Consider the following 21,211-nt stretch of genomic DNA (forward strand, 5'->3'; position numbering starts at 1 on the left):
ATACACATGAAATGGAGTATTATTCAGCCTTAAAAAGAAATGAAGTTCTGATATATACTAGGACATGAACTTTGAAAACACTGCATTAAGAGAACCAGACACAAAAGAGCAAATACTGTATGATTCTACTTACATGAGGGATCTAGCACAGACAAATTTGGAGACAGAAAGCAGAACACAGGTTACTAGAGAGGAAGACGGGTATGGGGACTTAATTGTTTAATGAGAGTTACCATTTGGGATAATAATAAAGTTCTGGATGTATAAAATAGGGATAGTTCCACAACACTGTGCATGTACTTAATGCCACTGAATTGTACAGTAAAAATAGTATAATGGTGATTTTTATTAACGTATATTTTACTAAAAAAAAAATTTTTGTTAAAGAGAAATTTTGCTCAGAAAAAAAAAAAAAATCTGAAATCACATAGCGAAAGAGCACACCATGGGTCCAGTATCAAAATACCGTTCTAAAAAAATGAGAAAATCGGTGCATCTAGGCAAAATAGCAAGTGATCGTATCAGAAAGTAAATTGCCTTATCATCAATTTTTGACAGCAAAACTCTACATGTCATAGAAAAGAGAGTTTATTAAAAACATTCAAAAGAATATAAATGTGAACCAAAGATTTTATAATCACCAAAACTGACTTTAAAAAATTATTTATTTTTTAATTTACATCTAAGTTAGCATATAGTGCAACAATGATTTAAGGAGTAGATCCCTTAATGCCCCTTACCCATTTAGCCCATCCCCCCCCCCCTTACAAACCCTCCAGCAACCCTGTTTGTTCTCCACATTTAAGAGTCTCTTACGTTTTGTCCCCCTCCCTGTTGTTATATTCTTTTTGCTTCTTTGCTGTTTTATATCTTAAATTTCTCATGAGTGAAGGCATATATTTGTCTAATTTCACTTAGCATAATACCCTCTAGTTCCATCCACGTAGCTGCAAATGGAAGACTTCATTCTTTCTGATTGCCAAGTAATACTCCATTGTGTGTGTGTGTGTGTGTGTGTGCGCGCGTGTGTGCACGCGCGTGCGTTTAACATACCAATTGCTGGGTTGTAGGGTAGTTCTATTTTTAATTTTTTGAGGAACCTCCATACTGTTTTCCAAGGTGTCTGCGCCAGTTTGCATTCCCAAAAACTGACTTTTAAGTATAGTCAAACTGTTACCAACATACAAGAACCTAAATATTGCTACCATGAGCTCTGAAGAATCTCCTAGAGATGACCTTCAGAGACAATGACAAAAGCACTAATGGTGAGCGTTAGATATAGAACTGTAGAACCAAGACTAAAGGAGGATTAAAAGAGTACAATATGTAATGCTACATGCTAGCCCAATGTATTTATAGTACAACATAAAAACAACAGGGAGAAAATAAGGATAGGAAAAGCAAAAATAACTTTATAAACAAATTTCAGCAATAACATTAGTGGTATATCATTAGTACTGTATTAGTGCTGTGTATCTGTACATATATATTCCCACCCACTGGCCAAAAAAAGACAATTTGAGCTTCAATAAGGATAAGAATTGCAAAGAACTGAAGCCCATCAAATACATTTAAATCCATAAATTCACAATGTTTAATAAACAAATTTTTTAATGTTTATTTTTGAGAGAGAGACAGAGTACGAGCAGGGCAGGGGTAGAGAGAGAGGGAAACACAGAATCCAACAGCTGCACTGTCACCACAGAGCCCGATGCAGGGCTCCAACCCTCAAACCTTGAGATCATGACCTGAGCCGAAATCAGACGCTTAACCAACTGAGCCACCCAGGCACCCATGTTTAATTTTTTAAATGTTGTTTATTTTTTAAAAGAGAGAGCTCCAGCGAGCGTGAGTGGGGGAGAGTCAGAGGGAGAGAAAATCCAAATCAGGCCCCGAGCTGCCAGTGCAGAGACCAATGTGGGGCTTGAACTCACAAACTGAGATCAATGACCTGAGCCGAAGTCGGATACTTAACCAACTGAGCCACCCAGGTGCCTCAATAAATTCATAATGATGTTAAAAAACAAATAGGTAACCATCATAAAACAAAGGAAAACAGTGCTTGCTACAGCAGCACATATACTAAAATTAGAACGATACAAAAAAGATTGGCTATGGCCCCTGCACAAAGATTGTTCATATGCAAAAAGTGTTCTATATTAAAAAAAAAAAAAAATCAAGAATTAATCCTGCCTTGGGGCGCTTGGGTGGCTCAGTTGGTTGAGCGTCCATGAGCGTCCAACTTTGGCTAAGGTCGTGGTCTCACAGCTCGTGAGTTTGAGCCCCACGTCGGGCTCTGTGCTGACAGCTCCGAGCCTGGAGCCTGCTTCAGATTCTGTGTCTCCCTCTCTCTCTGCCCCTAATCCACTCGCATTCTGTCTCTGTCTCTCTCAAAAAATAAACATTAAAAAAATTTTTTTAAAAGAATTGATCCTGCCTTCTTCTGTATGAATTTAACAAGAGAGAAAACTATACCACCAGGTAACCAAATAGGAGATGAGGGAAATATGTAAAAACAAAATGGTACGAATTATAATATCACTATTTTCCAACCCCAATGGCTGCTAACATCAAAAAGTGAAAACCAGCTCTTCTTTGCCTTCTCTTTCTAGTCTTTCTGTCCGGAACAATTCAGTTCTAAAGCAACTCCTCCAACAAAGCAGGTGTCTATACAGAGGATGGAGGCTGGCAGACAAGCCCACCAGTCAACAGGTACTGACACAAATGGAGCAAGAACATCCAGAGACACAACACAGGGTAGGGAATCGGATCAAAGTAAAAAGAGTATCCAGATAGCAGAGGGAATGCAACAAACAACTGAGCAAGTAAGCAAATATATTAAGTACAGTGGAAGCTACATTTCTCATTATTGGAAAAGGGAGTTAGGTATGCAGAAAGGAGGAAACTGAAGTGAACTGTGGTGTTGGGAGTACAACTGGAGATACTAGCATAAACTCATGACTTTCAATACATATACTGTAACAAATATAGATACAAATACATATATGTAGGTATATATAAGTATAAATTAATATATATCTGTACCATAGCTCTATTGACTAACAGGGGTCATGAGAAGCACAATGATACGAGTGAGTATGTCTTGGCTTCTAAATTATCATCACCTTCACTAAAAAGTATGAGGGCTTTTTATAGTTCTATCTTAAAAAAGTATACACACACATATTTCCTTGGGAAATGGCTAATTCCAAAGCCAGGGCAGGGAGTGTACACAGTGAGATGGCAACACGGTTTTGGGCTCCAAAATAAGTTAAGTCCTCAAAATATAACCAGGACATGTGAAAGGACACAGAAGCCAACTCAAAAGGGCTCCTACTACCCAAGTGATATATTTTCATTATCAAGATAAATATTATCATTGAATGAAATAAGGAATCACAACTCTCTTAAGAACAAGGTAGTTCAACATAACAAAAAACCATTATCACATCCAAGAAATTTAACACTGCTTCAAAATTATCTAATATCACACCCATATCCATAATCAAATGTCTCCAATTATCCACAAACTATTCTTCACGGCATTTTTTTTTCCTATTCGGGGTCCAGTCAAGTTTCATTCAATACATCCAGTTATCATGTGTTGCTAACCTCTTTTAATGTAAATTGTTTATTTTTATTTAAAGTTTATTTATTTGAGAGACAAAGTGTGAGTGTGGGGGGGGGGGGGACAGAGAGACAGGGAGAGTGAGAATCCCAAGGAGCCTCCACAGTGCCAAACCAGAGCCCAACATGGGGCTTGAACTTTCAAAACCACGATATCATGACCTGAGCTGAAACCAAGAGTTGGATGCTTAACAAACTGAGGTGCCCCCAATGTAAATCATTTCTTTTTGTCTCTCATGACATAGACATTTCAGAAGTTCAGATAAACTGCTTTGTGTAACTTTTTACATTCTAAATCTGACTATTCTCTCACAATTAGATTAAGGTAAAAACATTTTTGGCAGGAATACTTCATAAATAATTATGTATAATCCAGAATGCATCACATTAGGAAATACATACTGTTGGTCTGTGCAATTACTGGCATTCTGACATGCTTTTTCTATTGCTCTCTTTCAAATTCAGAAAACAATGGCAGGCTTGTGCATCTAGGAGTTATTGTAAGGGCATAAGATGCAATGCAATCAAACACACAGCTGTAGAAGCAGCAAAATTCTGGGATAAGCACTTCACTCGAACTCAATCTCTGAACTTAATGGCTCTGTCAATCAAATTCTCTCTAAAACACAGGGATAATTTTTTAAAGTTTATTTTTATTTTTGAAAGAGATACAGAGAGCAAGTGGGGGGAGGGGCAGAGAGAGAGGGAGACAGAATCCCAAGCATGCTCCAAGCTATCAGTGCAGAGCCCAATGTGGGGATCGAACTCACAAGCAGTGAGATCACGACCTGAGCTAAAATCAAGTGTTGGATGTTTGACTGAGCCACCCAGGTACCCCTGAATAATTTTTTAAGTAAACTCTATGGCCAACATGGGGCTCAAACCCATGACCCCAAGGATCAAGAGTCGCATGCTCTGCTGACTGAGCCAGCCAGGCACCCCAAACATATGAATAATTTAGCATTCATTTTTAAAAGGGAAGATTAAAAATACATGATTTGGAAATAACTCAAATTTCTCTCGAGTAGAAAACAAACTGTGATACATTGATACTATGGGATATTATGGGATATTATTAAGCAATACAAAATAACAAATTAGTAATACATAGAACAAAATGGGCAAATCTCTAATGCATTTTGCTAAGTTGAAGAGGTCAGACTGTAAATGTTATATATAATTCCATTTACATGAAATACTGGAATAGACAAAACTACAGGAAACAGATCAGTGGCTCCCAGAGGCTGGTGTGAGAAGCAGAAGGAGCACATGGAGGGAAGAAAATGCTTACGTAAGGGTAGAGATTTTTAGAGGGTGACAGACCTGTTTTACGTCTTAGTTGTCGTCATGGTTATATAACTGTATTGCATTTGTCAAACTGTTCACCAAAAGCGTTGAATTTTACAGTTATGTAGTTGTATTTTTTTTTTTTTTTAATAAATGTTTATTTAGTTTGAGAGAGAGTGTGCACGCAGGCAAGCTTAGGGAAGGGGCAGAGAGAGAAGGAGAGAGAGAGAATCCCAAGCAGGCTCCGTGCTGTCAGTGCAGAGCCTGACTTGGGGCTCTATCTCAGGAACCACGAGATCATCACCTGAGCCACAATCAAGAGTCAGACACTTAAGTGACTGAGCCACCCAGGTGGCTTAATAAAAGTACACACGCACATATTTTAAGAATTCCCTATAAACAAGTATTATATTTAATAGTGTATATATACCTCTTTATCATCTTCAGATTTCCTATCATCCTCCTCTTCCTCTTCTTTTTCTGATTTCTCTAATTCCTTTTGTTCTTCTTTTTGCTCTTCTACTTTAAGCTGTTTTGTCAATCGGGCTATTAACTGAGATTTTAATCCTTTGGAACTAAGGGCTCGACTTTCTAATTCTTTTCGAAGGTCATTTACCTAAATATGCAGAACATAAAAAACACAGAAAAAGAAAATGGGATATTGAAATAAGGAACAAACTGCAAATATCTTTAGTTTGATTTTTTAAAATTGAGGTGAAAAGTACACTTGTTCAGCTCAGAACATGTTTGTGAAAATGCAAACTGACAGAATATTTTTGGAAAATAATCTGAAACATGTTTTAAGATGCTTAAAAAATTAATTCTCTTTGACACAGTTATTCTAATTTTGGGGAATTAACCCTAAAGAAATATTCTAAAAACAGGAAAAACAAAACACTTTACATATTCCTTGTAACAGTCCCTTTCTCAAAAAACTAAAGAATCTAAATATCCAATGAAAGAATAATACCACATCAACTAAATAGAAGAGTATAGAACATTTAAAAATAATTATATGGGAAACACTAATATTAACTGAAAAGGATGAAACTGCAACTTTTTAATACAATGTGATCAGAACCAACCAAGCAAAGTGTGTACCTCTAAAAAATAATAATAAAAAAAAATCAACATTTTAACAGTGGTTCTCTTTGAATCATAGGCTTTGGTAACTTTTTTCTTCAATTTTTCATGTATGTACCAATTTTTAAAATAAACATGCGTTATATTTACAATCAAAAGAAATACAAGTTTTAAAATAAGAAACTTAACAGTAAAGTCATCAGTTTGAAAAAAAGTCCTGGGATGCAGGCTTAAACTAATTGACTGTATTTTCTTTCTTTTTTTAATGTTTGTTTATTTTTAATGTTTGACAGAGAGAGAGAGACAGACAGACAGACACAGAAACAGCACAAGTGGGGGAGGAGCACAGAATCTGAAACAGCTTCCAGGGTCCAGACTCAGAGCTGTCAGCACAGAGACCATCTGCAAGATCACGACCTGAGCTGAAGTCGGATGTTTAACCGACTGAGCCACCCAGGCGCCCTCTGTTTTTAAATTAATGTTTGAGACAGAGAGACAGAATGCGAATGGGGGAGAGGCAGAGAGAGAGGGAAGCACAGAATCTGAAGCAGGCTCCAAACTGTCAGCACAGAGCCTGACGCGGGGCTCAAACCCATGAGCAATGAGACAATGACCTGAGCCAAAGTTGGACACTTAACGGAATGAGCCACCCAGGTGCCCTAATTACCTGTATTTTCTGAATCCACAGTTCTCTATACAAAACCTGATGCTGATCAAGACAACTTGAAGCAATACAAGAATAACAAACATTCTTATGATACATATTTACTTATTAAAAAAGCAATGTGAATTAAAAAAGTATAGTTTCATACAAAGGAAGAAAACCTGCTTTTTGCTGAGAACAAAAATTAATCAAAAGGTCAGCTTTTATGTGTTAAAAATAACAAGATGCAAAAGCAATTTACAATCAGCTTCTGACTTATGTAGAAGTCACATATACAGAATCTATGAAAATATACTCACATTAAAGGCCCAGAGACGAATAAGTGCGGAAAGATAACAGGTCCAAAAACATTGGGGAACAAAGAAAACCTAGTACAGGTTAACCAAAGATTTTCAAAAGAGACTTTTAAATTATTATTTCCTTCCCAGTTCAGATAACTTTTTTTTTGTTTTTTTTTTTTTAAGAGAAAGAGCACGAGTGTGGGGGAAGGGGCAAAAGGAGAGAGAATCTTGAGCAGGCTCCACATTCAGTGGAGCCCGACATGGGGCTCAATCCCATGACTATGGGATCATGACCTAAGCCAAAATCAAGAGTTGGGTGCTCAACTGACTGAGCCACCCAGGCACCCCATATCAATCTACTTACAAATTTTATTTTTAAAAACTAAAATAATCTTGATAATCTTTTCCCAGTTTCTTCCCTTTTCCTTGAATATAAATTACTTAAATATAAAAATTCTGCCTTCTTGGACAGTTCCCCAATCAGAAAATGATGTTGCTTACACTATAGCCAATTGTATATTACATTAAAAAGATACTGGCTGCACTGATTTATAAAGTCACCTTTTGTTAATAGAATTTTTTTAAAAGGTTTTTATTTATTTTTGAGAGAGAAAGACAGAGTGTGAGCAGGGCAGGGGCAAAGAGAGAAGGAGACACAGAATCCGAAGCAGGCTCCAGGCTCTGATCTGTTAGCACAGAGTCCGACATGGGGCTGAACTTGGTGAACCTCAAGATCATGACCTGAACCGAAGTTGGGCGCTTAACCGACTGAGCCACACAGGCACCCCTGAAGTCACCTTTTATTTAATCATTATACACATGCACATAAATACAATATAGAATATTTATGTAAAATTCATGGACGATTTGGAGTGCCTTTTATCTGATAAAACACTGTCCACATTCTCTGTTCCTATTCAGAGACTTAAAATTAAATACCATCAATTTCAAAGTTACCTTCATTGTCTTTGGATCAAGTTTAGACCAATGGGTAGGAGTGGAAATTTCTTTAGCTTCACCATCATCCTTCTCTTCTTCATCCTGATATACAAAGTTAAGAACATAATTACTATTCTGAAACCTTAAAATTATGGTAATTTATTTTTAAAAGTCTGTTGCTGATCTGTGCAAGGTCACAAATGTTTCAGATTGTCTTCTCCTAAAGTTATTATTTAGGCAAGTCCACGTACATACATTCTACCACTTTTAACTGATCACAAAGACACTCATCAGCCAATCAAAGCCAGATCTGTGAAACACAAAAGGGTGATAAATTACAACACAAAGGATATCAGGGATGCACAAACACTGCCGGTCTCCACTAACCACACAGTGTGTGATCTTGCCCCAATTTTCAAGCCACCCAAAGTTAAGACTGATTTAGTCAGACCTTTCAAATGTACCAAAGACGATGCCACATAGCCTGAAATGTCAAATCTCTCAGACTTGTGGTTGTCCAATTTCAAATATCCATGACTAGAACTGATGACCGTGAAAGAGAAAATTTTTTAAATTTTAGAAAATGGCAAAATGTTTAAAATGGCTTAATACTGAAACTTGCTCAACAACTGGTCCCAGATTCCAGCAACTAGACCTATGATAAAAACAAAATTCTGTGCAATTTAAGCACAACTTATTTTCCTTTGAGGTCTCAGCACTCTTAAAGTTAGCATACTAGACAAATTTTTTTTTAAAGAAAAGAAAATAAAACTATACTGCTGAAAGCTGGAGTACCAGTCGCTGTTACCAGTTATGTTCCTCCATGTGTGTTTGTTATGTAGTGTGTGGTGTGCATTTGTGCCTGTGTTCCTGTGCCTGTGAGAAGCGGAAATAGAAAAAGGGATTAGCGTTCAGTGCCTGTTCTCCATCAGCCTCCTTGCGTTCACCCTGAAGCTTCTCGACCAGCTGCTGCTTGTATCCTCGGGAGAGGGTTTCCCACTCTGAGCGGGTGGGAAGGCAATGCCAAACATCCGGGAAAAATAAAACCACTGTCTCCACATGAGCTGGAACTGTACGCCCCTTGTGGGTCTCCTCAGGGCGATGGTAGCGAATCTCTGCAAAACGGTACCTGTTGCAAGGGAAGAAGCATGTTGGAAAAAAAATTCTAAAATACATTTTAAAGACCCTAGTTCACTTGTAGCACATCAAGTAAAGAAATTTTGCTGCAAGAACTTGAGGTTGGTCTAAAGAAAAAAAAATTATAGAAGCCATAGTTCCTCTTTTGGTACATTTGTACAATATTTTATGGTTAAAAGAATATGTTCCCCAAAGCATTTTCAAGTTTGATTACAATGCTACCCATATTTTAGAGAATACCTGAAGAAGCTGGATAGCTGTTCAGATTTCATGTGCTAAAAAAAGAATGTTCTCAATTAAATCACAAGAAATATACTAAAATACACAAGACAAATAAGCCTCAAGAGAAAATATGGCTGAACAAAAATAATCAGCAACTATATCATTTTATAACAAAAGAATTATAATGAAATGAAGTTCTCTCTTGACGATCTTCTCCAGCTATGCATGAAATGAAAAATATTTTCAACATACATCCAACTTCCAAAGTAAAGCATAACAAAACATTTAAATAATTTTCAGTTTATTTTGATTAGTTCTTAATCCTTTTTCCCCCAAACATTTTGGCACCAAATAAACTTTTGCTACAAATGGGGATTTTCCTTTGAGATTACCTGCATGATCAAGGTTGCTAAAGTAAGGGTGAGGGGATGGGGAGAGGCTGATAGATAAGAACATCTATATAAACTATGAAAAAATATTTCTAATCAAAAAATGAATTAGTACTTACCATTGTGTGCATACACTTAGATCAATGCCTGTCAGAGCCTTACAACAACGAATAGCAGTCTTAATCAACACAGATGGGTCTTTTTCTGGGTCTGGTCCATCCAGCGAAGGAGACCAGTGGCCTCCAATGGCCATGGCTTCATCCTTGCCTTTCATGCCCACTAAAAACTAATTCAAAACAAACAGTCATTTACATATATTATGCAACTTGTCAAATTACAAATAAAATACTTGAAAAGGAAAGGTACAAACCTTTCCAATATCATTTTTACTACCTCTGGTATCTGTCAGTCAAGGAAGAGTTCAGTTCATCGTGTTCCACACTGCATTTCAGCAATGGAATAGGATTTATACATCATAACTCATCCTTCTAAAATATTTCTTCAGATAAAGAATTCTTTAAAGAAACAAGCTAGAATTCACACTTTAACAGCATCCAAAGATACACTAAATCCAATACCACTAAGATTTTACTACGCTTCAAATACAAAACATCAAAATGGTAGCTGAACTAGTGACATACAAATAACATATATCTATAATCTGCAATGAGAAAAACATCCATATCATTAAATTTTAAGTGCCATCATACAAAAATTAGTTAAACTAATCAGCAAGCTAAAAATGCAGTGTTTTAAAATTATGTATATACACGCACACACACACACACACACACACAAAATCAGAAATAAGCAAAGGAAGTATACACCTGAGGTTAAAATAAATGTTTCATTTTACCTTAACAAGTCTAGCAGGATGTTGAAATCCATCTCGAAGTTCTTGTGGGTCTTCGGCAAGAGCACATGACTTATGATACAAATCTTCCATACTAGGACTAGCCATCAGCATTACCTATTATAGTCAAATAATTCAATCCTGTCAAAAGTCTAAAGTAATGTAAAAAAATGAGAAGCACTACTAATTATCCTTACATATTTGATATCCACAATTTTTACAAAAATGGAAAGTAAAATGCTATGGCAGAAACGGCATTAGATATTGTATAATGATAGAGTTTTAACTTTTCAAGAAATGCTTTTTGATTAATGTGCTAAAAATAACCAAAAACTGTGAGACCATAAACAATATACAGAATGTTACCCTGAAGACTAACCTATAGGGTATACACCAACATTATGTTTTATCAGACGATATCAGAAGTTACGGAACATTCTAAAAAGCTCAATAAAATCAACTTCATCTTCAGATTTTTATAAGTTTCAAAATGTTAAAACAATAACCATAAATTTTAAGAGGTAAGGCAAAGAGAGGTTAAATTAAATTATTTAAGTAACCAAAACAAAATTAGGCAGACAAGAAAAAAATAGCTATTCAGGTCTTAAACCTAACAACCACTTTATGAAGATTAATTCCACATTCTTAATATGAATAACTGCTCAGAAATTTTAGCTGTATATCACATAATACAAACCTTTGCACTGTATAAATGGTCAGCATCTGGCGGATCAAGAACGGCCATATTTTTTTCTAAGGACTCTACTTCTCTGTGCATTACATAGAAATTGCAGTAATTTCCCAGCTGAAATGGTCTTGACAAAGGGAAAGCATCCACCCATGTAAACTGAGCATCAAAAAAGTCACTAGGTATATATAAATTCTGATAACGGCGCCTTAGTTCCATCATGTCACAACTAGGACTGAAAAACAGACATAAGTAGTGAATAAATAGCCTTAATATCAAAAATTATACAAACATCCACTCCATTCTGAATCTAAATATACAACCCGACAGTTAAAAGGCAGCTGAAAATGGTCAGAGTCAATTATTAATGGGTTACAGAGTTGCACAGAGGCATAGGAGAACCTCATTTTCAAATTTATTTACTTACAGTTTAAAGAAATAACTGGTATCTAAGTGTTACCTTTATTTCTTTGCTTTTTGTGTGTAGCTTAAAATTCATTAGAAACCCTTTGAAATAACTTCAACTCCACCTCCAGAGAAAATATGAACAAAAAAGCAGTTCTGCCTTAGTTGAAACTGCATTTTTGAGAAAATTATAATTCACATAGAATGGATAAAAAGAAGGGACAAGAGAGGTACCAAATAATGAGTACTCTTCAATCTGCTTCATATAGTATAAAAATTAAAAAAACCTTCATTTTATAAAAAGATCCTAGATCAAGCATATTTACATTTATAATTAAGCACAATAATCCACATGAAAGCTAAATCCAATGTTTTTTTGGATTATCCACATTTCTCTGTATTAATGGCAATGATCCATACCTGAGTGTTTATTAGGAAAAGAGGATAAATTTCTTGCCTTTTAAATCTGGCATAATGATTTTTTTTTTAAGTTTATTTATTTTGAGAGTGTGGCACACTGATTTTTTTAAAGGATGATTTCCTTTTTCCTAAGAAGCAGAACTTGTAAAGGAAAGGCACTCAAAGGTAAACCAGTCTGGTAAAAGAACAAAGAATTTCTATTAAAAGCATAAAAAGTGTGGAAAAGAATAATTTGTAAGCTGAAAAGCTCACTATATTATCTTTTTTATTAAAAAAAATTTTTTTTAATCTTTATTTATTTTTGAGAGACAGAGTACAAGCAAGGGAGGAAGGGTAGAGAGAAGGAGACAAGGAATCCAAAGCAGACTCCAGGCTCTGAACTGTCAGCACAGAGCCTGACACAGGGCTCAAGCCCACAAACCGTGAGATCATGACCTGAGCTGAAGCTGGATGCATAACTGACTGAGCCACCCCAGCGCCCCTTACCTGGTCTTTTTTAAAGGCACCTAACAACAAAGCTAAAAATATGACCTAATATATTTGTAGGAGTGTCTTTTTATTTGAAGCCTAAAAATAACAAATATATGATAAACTTGTCAGGTGTGGTTGCTGACATAATTATACTTTATTTGTATAAAATTCTGCTGTCAAAATAAGGAAAATGTGAAAAACAGTATTTGAGGTTTTTTTTTTTTTTAAGTGTTGCAAACATAAAGTATGTGTAATAGTTTCTTAGTTTCCCATCACTAGAATTTTTGAAGTTGTTTTTTATCTGGTAAGATTAAAATCTAAAATAAAAGATTAAGTACAAACGAGCCATTTCTTGGCATACAGTCTCTTATAACTGCATTACTACAAAACAATCTTGATTTACACAACTATAGATGAGAAAAGGTGTGCAAATTTTAAAATCATTTTTATTTGTCATAGATTGATTTGATGTTCTGGGAATTTATTTCAAAGTGGTGAAATGACACTGTCAGTGTCTAACTCGGAAGGAGATAGCTGTTGATTTTATATCCTATCCATTAACTCTCCCCAAAAAGGAGCATTATAAACCGGAACAGAGGAGTTTAAAAGCAGAGCTCCTCTATTTAATATCTTTGAGACTGGAGAAGTCGGTTACAGTGAATTTCTCAGATGTATGCAGTCTAGACATTTTAAAATATACAAGTAAATAGGAGTAGTAAGTAGTACAAATTAGAGTAGTTGCTCATTTGACCACAAGGCTAAATGAACATCAACTATACAACAATTAAGCAAAGTTACTAAGCAAGATTTTTTTTTTGGCACTGAGTTGTGTAAGTAAATTACACTGTTTTTACTCAATCTAGAACTGAATATATAGAAATTTAAACTTTTGATAGACTAGAATTATGAATATTATTCTTTGATAAAATGCAGTTAATACTTTCTCAGGATACTAAAGTACATACAGTTATCTGTGCCTATGTTCAACAGCTATAAACACTGCTTTCAATGATTCATTTTTCTTACTTTACTGTCAATTTGTTTTCCCCATTTGTTAATTTATCCTATACACAACTGCCAGTCTCAGGGCCTTTGGATAATTCTTCCTTTCCCCATAGGCTAAATTAGTCATTTTGCCAATCTTTTTATGAATTGCAACTTTGTAGCTATCTATTACCTTGTTGGCCACCACATCCCACCATCCATTAAATGCAGAGTATCTATAACTGCCATAGACTGATCAAGTGCTTTAGATAGAAGAACTCAATTTAACCTTAGTAATTCTGCTAGTTAACAGAATTTCCATTTTGCAGGTGAAACAGAAATTTTTTTTTTTTTTAACGTTTATTTATTTTTGAGACAGAGAGAGAGCATGAATGGGGGAGGGTCAGACAGAGAGGGAGACACAGAATTCGAAACAGGCTCCAGGCTCTGAGCTGTCAGCACAGAGCCCGCCCGACGTGGGGCTCAAACCCACGGACCATGAGATCATGACCTGAGCCGAAGTCGGACACTTAACCGACTGAGCCACCCAGGCGCCCCAAAACTCAGAAATTCTTGGTAACTCACCCACTCACCACCTCTGATTCCAAAGGCTGAAAAATCTATTTATGGATACACACACATGTGTATGTTATATGTCTATGAGTGTATATGTAGGTCCATTTTGCTATTATGCCACATTGTCACAGCTAACTTGAAATAACTGGTACACTGCCGTATTACTTTATCAAACACAATGGAGTATGTAAGAAAAATATCTCTGTATATATAACACACTCTAGTAAATTATACAAAATCAGAAACTGGTAACTCAATGAAACAATTGAGGGGCAAAGAACTTACCAATCTAAGGAAAATTTTGAAAACTGAACTGTGTAACGTGGAACAACACGTCGAACTCTTCGAGGTGATCGTTCTCTCTCTCTTCGAGGAGATCTCTCCCGGGAACGTTTTCTCTGAGGAGATCTTTCTCTGGATCTACGTCTTTCTCTCTCCCTTTCACGACTTGAAACAGAATTTTCTAAAATTACTAATATTTCTGGCATTATTGAAGAGTTCTTCAATAAAATCAATACTTACTACAAGCAAGATTTCAATATACTTTAATAACTTTTAAAAACTATTATAAAACGTGTAAGACAAACTTAGCATTTAACCACTTTTAAATGTACACTTCAGTGGCATTAAGTGCATTCACACTGTGCAACCATCACCACCATCAAACTTATACTTTTAAAAACATACCTTCTATCATCTTTTCTGTTAGGCACTTGATCGCCTCTGTCATTCCTTCCTGAAAATCTGGATGGTGGATCTAATCTCCGTGCTGGTTGTGGCTGTGAAACTATACGGACAGGAGGCTGCAATAAACCAGCTTTAAAAGACACAGAAAAAATATTTTAACTTATATAAAAGCATCACCTAGTTATGTTTTACAAATAGAAAAAGTAAGCTAACATCTTAAGCTTTGTGGCCAAAAAATTGTAGAGATCATTTATTTGTATATACTTTTTACAACAGTTTAAAAATGCAAAAGCTCAGAGACCATATAAAACCAGCCCATGGACCAAATCCAAGGGCTGTAGTTTGAACTTCTTGATCCACAGACAGTAAACCAGAGTGCTGTACAGTAAGATATTCACAGGGTGCTAAAGTATCAGCCAAAGATTACCCAGAGAAAAAGCTCCTTATAATGGAGAGATCTATGGCCACCACTCGGACCAAGTAATCAAATTTAGCATCAATTAATACAAGAATCTGACATGTGCCTCCTAGTATGATGCAATATGAATTACAAAACATCATGTATGATGTGTTCTTGCCAAAGCCTTCAGATTTAATTCTAGTTCATAGTTTATATGACGGATAGCGGAACAAGGTAAAAATATTGCAAGGAATCCCAGCAAATACAGAATACAACATTCCAAAAGAATCTATAAGTCAACAAGCCTACTCTCTTCAAAAAGTCAATGTCATAAAGGAAGAAAGGAAAAGTGGGAAACTATTCTAGAATAAAAAAACTAAAGTAACATAACCAAATACAATGGATAAAAGCTGACTGGCTTTTTGTTTTTCACTTTTGTTTAGGAAATAAAAATAACCTTGAAAAACATCTAGGAGACAAATGGGGGGATATGAATATATTGAGAATATGTAAATATATTCTTAGATATATCTAAGATATAAATATATTCTTAGATATAACAGATTGTAGTTATTAGAAAAATGGTCTCTTTGAGGAAGGGCATGCTTAAGTACATAGGGATGAAATGTCACTGTCTGCTAATTACTTTAAATGATTAAGCAAAAACTATTTGTATATACACATGTAAAACACAAAGTAAAATGTTAAAAATTTTTACAAGGTTGTAAGTATGTAAGTGATCACTATACTGTTCTTTTGACATTTTTGAATGCTTGAAAATTTTCATGGTAAAAACTGGAGGAAAAATTAGCTAACTTATGTTTCTTATAATAAGGAATCCTAGTTCCCAATGGACAATTCCCTACCCTTCTGCCAACACATCAACTCCTCTGAAATCCTCATCCTACCACACCACTTTTCACTCTTCTTTTAAGATTTTAAGTAATCTCTATACCCAACATGGGCCTCGAAATCACAACACTAAGATCAAGAGTTGCAAGCTCCTTCAACTGAGGCAGCCAGGTGCCCCTATTTTTCTCTCTTCTATTTTTTCTACCCTACTCATTGCTTCTCTAAGTCATCCACCAAATTCATGGGACTTAGCTGCCTTCATCCCTCCCACAGAGGCCATTGTCTCTTCTTGACACAATGACAAGGAAAAAGTGGTATTCAAGTCCCAGCTCACAAATAGAAAACAAAACCTCTTAGGAAAAACATGAAAAGGAAAAAAAAAAATTAGAAATCACATGACTGGGGTGCCTGACTGGCTCAGATGGAAGAGCATCCTGATTCTTGACCTCAGGGTCATGAGTTCAAGGTCCACATCAGGTGTAGAGATTACTTAAAAATAAATAAAATTTAAAAAAATAAGTAATGAGGGGCGCCTGGGTGGCGCAGTCGGTTAAGCGTCCGACTTCAGCCAGGTCACGATCTCGCGGTCCGTGAGTTCGAGCCCCGCGTCAGGCTCTGGGCTGATGGCTCAGAGCCTGGAGCCTGTTTCCGATTCTGTGTCTCCCTCTCTCTCTGCCCCTCTCCTGTTCATGCTCTGTTTCTCTCTGTCCCAAAAATAAATAAACGTTGAAAAAAAAATTAAAAAAAATAAAATAAAATAAAATAAAAAAATAAGTAATGAAACTTTAAAAATTATTTTTAAAATTAAATAAAAATTAAAAAAAAAAAGAGAATTCACAGGACTACTAATCAAATATCTGGAAGAACCAAGAGCTTGGAAATGGTCTCACATTACCTAGTAAGTTTAAGTCACACAAACCCTCAGACCCCGCAATGCCACCTGAAGGTATATGCCCTGGACACATATATGAAGAGAAACCTAGGCACATTCCCCTGAGACACATATGTGAGGACATTTATAACAGAATTTTCCAAAACCAAAAACTAGAAACAATCCAAACGTTTACCAAAGAACAGATAAACTATAGAAAATATTATATGTATGAATATTGTAATGATAAAAATGAAGAATAACCCACATGGAAAAAAAGTATAAGAAACTGTCACAACATAACATTGAATAAAGTAAGTCTTACACAACAGATTACATAAATGGAATCACACACTATGTAAAATTCAAAAACAAAGCTAAACTGTATTATGCGGACATCCATAGTTTAGAGAGTAAAACTATTAAAAAAGAGTAAACTAACCATTTTAACTTTTTACTCAAGTAGTGATTGCACAGGTATTCATCTAAGAACTCATTACGTTATAATCTCTTTAATAATTCTAAGTGTGTCATAATTTATAATAAAAGAGAAATTGCCACAATTACACTTTAAGAAAATACCAATTAAGTAGGCTTCTGTTAAGCCAAGGCTATCTTTGTTAACACTGGTTCAGTAAAAAACTGTCCAGAGCTTCAAATAATTAATTTGCAAAGGAAAAATGTAAAACACGGCTCATTTCATGCACTAGAGTTCAACAAAGTACTACCACTAGACAATATATACATATAATGTTATGTTTATATGACATTTTCTTCCATTACAGATAAAATACCAATGAAGGGACAAGGGATTAATAACTCTAATATTTATGTCAAGTTCACAAAGAGCAGGTCTTCCTATAAAAGCAACAAAATAAAAATACTTCCAAAGAGGTATAAAATACAAGCGGTCTACATAAGATACTTACACTTCCTTTCAAGTATTCTGGAAATCCCCGCCTTTTTTATAATTAAAAGCACATTCTCATTATTTTAACAACTAAAAAGCTGTAAAAGTTATATATTAGTCTGAAACAGAAAAGATACACTGCATGTAATACCTTTCTGCTGTGGCTGCTGTAATAAAGGCTGTGGCTGAGTCTGCAATAATGGCGTAATAGAAGCTGCTGAAATCTGTGCCTGCAGCAGTGACTGGGGCTGAGGCTGAGCCTGAACACCAAATGTCGTCTGTGGTGCAATTGGCTGAAGTACAGCAGGAGGAGTCTTGAGTAAAGGTTGAGTTTGGGATTGATTCTTAACAAAAATAAAAAAATAAAATAAAAATTTTTTAAATGAAGAAAAAAAAACTTCAATTATTAGAAGACTGAATCACCAAGTTTCTGTAATACTTAACTCAGTATTTTATATACCTGGTTTGGTAGCGTCTGAATTCTTTGTGCATTCCATTTAAAAGGCATATTGGGATTATATGTAGCTTCAACCAATACTCTGTCACCCACTTGGGGGGTTTTCCCTTTGACAGCACTGGAAAAAAAATTGTTAAATATAAATGCAATTAAAAGATTCCTCCAAAAATTATTTACATTTGTAGTATTTTAACTAAAGTAAACTATCTGAAATGGAAGTCTAAAAAGCTCTTAAAAAGTCTACTTTTTGTCTGCTACTCCTACACTGATTTGAGTACTGATCATGTTTCACCCTCCCTGTAAAAACACAGGGTTTGAAATGGAAGAAATAATTTCCACCTCATTTTCTCCATTTTCTCCCAATATTGTGTCCTTCCTTCTACAGTACATTCTACCTTTTATAGCCCAAGAGTAAGATTTCCTTTGGGCTGTGGAGAGATAAGAGAAATGAGGTGGAAAATAGGAGACCCATTTTTTTTAATGTCATACAGCAATTACATTTCCCAAAAAAGTACCTCCAAGGCAATTCATTAAGAATATATTTGAGATATCCACAGAAAATCTTATTTCATGCAACCACCATCACACTAAAAAATATTATTTTGAATAGGTTAGTCACTAATCAATCATTCAATTTGATTCGCTAATTTTTCAGTTGAAAATGCTTTTTTAGTATATATTGTCATTAGATATGTCAAATAGAAGATTAATTTTAAAAGGTATAGGACTAATTAAATCTCTAATCCTATTTTAAGTCTGCCCATGAAGAGTTGGAAAATAAACTCACTCCTACAAAACATGTATAAAGAATTCACCATTAACTACTTTGTTCAGTAACCAGAAGATAGCTTCATTCATATTCTCCATCAAAAAAGGCCAGATACAAATATAATAAAAGCTGAATGACTAAAACAAAAACTTAGAACTAAACCACGATCCTCTGCCGTAATTAAGCCTTATCAATATACTTCATGCTAAATACAAGAAGGCTGGGGCCCCTGGGTGGTTCAGTAGGCTAAGCATCCAACTCTTGATTTCGCTTCAGGCCATAATCTCACAAAATATGAGTTCAAGTTCTGCAAGGGGCTCTGCCCTGATGGTACAAGAGCCTGCTTGGGATACTGTCTCGCTCACCACTCTCTGCTCCTCCCCCACTCACTTGTGTGCACAGGCACATACGCACTCTCTCAAAATAAACTTATAAATAAATAAATAAATAAATAAATAAATAAATACAAGAAGGCATTTGTCAAAACTTAAGTTTACCTAAGCTGAAAGAATACATCTTCATCCACAAATCCGAATGTATCATGTAGTTTTGTGACTACACCTGTAAAAACACGCTGTTTTTGAGGTTGGGTTTGTTGCTGACTGGACCTAGGTGTTGGATATGATACAGTTATCTGTGCTGCAGGCTGAGGAGTAGACAGGCTAAGGCTTGTAGGCAGTGCAACAGCTGGCTATAAAACAAAATCAACATCAAATTAAGCTAATGATTTGAAATACTCTAGAAATTAAAAATGACTACTCAAAACTAAAAATGCTAAAAATAACTTAGTTGAAGTTAGGAAATACACATGTACACCTTGAAGATAAGATAAATATTAAAAAAAATCTACTTCAACATTAAATTCTCTCAAATGAATGTTTTCACAGATCATTCCAAGAAAAGAAGATACCATAGTGAAACAAGTTTTAAAAATACTGCATATTTTAGGGGTGCCTGGCTGGCTCAGCTGGTGGAGTGTGTGACTCTTGGTCTCCGGGTTATAGGTTCAAACGCAATACTGGGTGTAGAGATCACTTAAAAAAAAAGAAAAAAAAAAAAAAACAAAAACAACCACTTGCAACTATGTGGATGGAACCAGAGGGTATTATGCTAAGTGAAATTAGAGAAAGACAAATATCATATGACTTCACTCATATGAGGACTTTAAGACACAGAACAGATGAACACAAGGGAAGGGAAGGAAAAACAGGGAAGGGGACAAAACATAAAAGACTCTTAAATATGGAGAACAAACAGGGTTACTGGAGGGGTTGTGGGAGGGGGGATGGGCTAAATGGGTAAGGGGCATTAAGGAATCTACCCCTGAAATCATTGTTGCATTATACGCCAACTTGGATGTAAATTAAAAAACAAACAAAAACCTGTGTATTTTAGTCCCTTCTCACAAATTCAAAAACAATAATGTGATACTCAGGTAAAGTCCTATACAAGTGAAAGACAAATACATATCTCACTTATGTGTAAAATCTTAAAAAACACAAAAAATGACAGAAACAGAGAACAGATTGGTGATTAACAGAGGTGTGGAGGGAAGGGGAATGGGTGAAAATGGTCAAAAAACACAAACTTCTAGTTATAAAATAAATATAAGGATGTAATGTACAGTATAGTGAATATAATATTGTATTGTATATTTAAAAGTTGCTGAGACAGCTCTTAAAAGTTCTCATCAGAAAAAAATATTTGTGAGGTGATGCATATTAACTAAACTTCTTATGATAATCATTTCACAATATACATAAGTCAAATTACATTGCACACCTTCAACTAATACAGTATCATATGTCACTTATCCTTAAATAAAACAGGAACAAAAAGAAAAAAAGTTAACACTTTCATTGTTCTTTCGTGGCACAATCAAGCACGAATAACATATTACTGATTAAAACTTCTCTACATAAATAGGAATAAAATCATTAAAAAGAAACATTCATCTAATTCTTCAAGACAAACCATTGTATTTGTTTTATACCTGCCATGACGAGTCTCTTAATTTCTACCATTAAAAAAAAAAAAAAGCAAAGTCCTACATATAGTGAAGGAACTCAACATTTCTCAAATTGTGACCATAAAATTATTTTCCCATGAAAATAATTAACATCCTAAGACACTAATCATTTATGGGTACACAATGGGAAATGCTACTCTAAGAAAAGACAAATTTTTATAGCTTTTCTAATTAGTTTGGAAATTCTACTATTGGAGATTGAAAATACAA

General features: G+C 35.2%; 1 protein-coding gene and 2 non-coding genes across 6 annotated transcripts in view; 1 reads left to right on the forward strand and 2 right to left on the reverse strand.

Moving 5' to 3' along the window:
* Positions 1–21,211, reverse strand: part of CCAR1 (cell division cycle and apoptosis regulator 1) — a 65,111-nt gene that overhangs the window by 21,051 nt on the left and 22,849 nt on the right. For 3 of the 4 annotated variants that reach the window (XM_030334144.2, XM_030334145.2, XM_030334143.1), the window contains 11 exons: positions 19,470–19,663; positions 18,207–18,321; positions 17,898–18,090; positions 14,714–14,843; positions 14,312–14,473; positions 11,180–11,405; positions 10,486–10,599; positions 9,749–9,915; positions 8,800–9,010; positions 7,900–7,983; positions 5,345–5,530 (listed from right to left, as the gene is read on the reverse strand). In XM_030334144.2, coding sequence (XP_030190004.1) covers positions 5,345–5,530; positions 7,900–7,983; positions 8,800–9,010; positions 9,749–9,915; positions 10,486–10,599; positions 11,180–11,405; positions 14,312–14,473; positions 14,714–14,843; positions 17,898–18,090; positions 18,207–18,321; positions 19,470–19,663 — 1,782 coding nt within the window. The remainder of the gene's footprint in view (positions 1–5,344; positions 5,531–7,899; positions 7,984–8,799; positions 9,011–9,748; positions 9,916–10,485; positions 10,600–11,179; positions 11,406–14,311; positions 14,474–14,713; positions 14,844–17,897; positions 18,091–18,206; positions 18,322–19,469; positions 19,664–21,211) is intronic. The other variant, XM_030334146.2, reaches the window with a different exon arrangement.
* LOC115527840 lies at positions 2,059–2,164 on the forward strand. The gene has a single exon (XR_003973074.1). It is a non-coding gene; the product is annotated as a U6 spliceosomal RNA (small nuclear RNA).
* On the reverse strand, positions 10,047–10,111 carry LOC115527861. The gene has a single exon (XR_003973088.1). It is a non-coding gene; the product is annotated as a small nucleolar RNA SNORD98 (small nucleolar RNA).

Source organism: Lynx canadensis, chromosome D2, assembly GCF_007474595.2.
Source record: "Lynx canadensis isolate LIC74 chromosome D2, mLynCan4.pri.v2, whole genome shotgun sequence".
NCBI classification, from domain to species: domain Eukaryota; kingdom Metazoa; phylum Chordata; class Mammalia; order Carnivora; family Felidae; genus Lynx; species Lynx canadensis.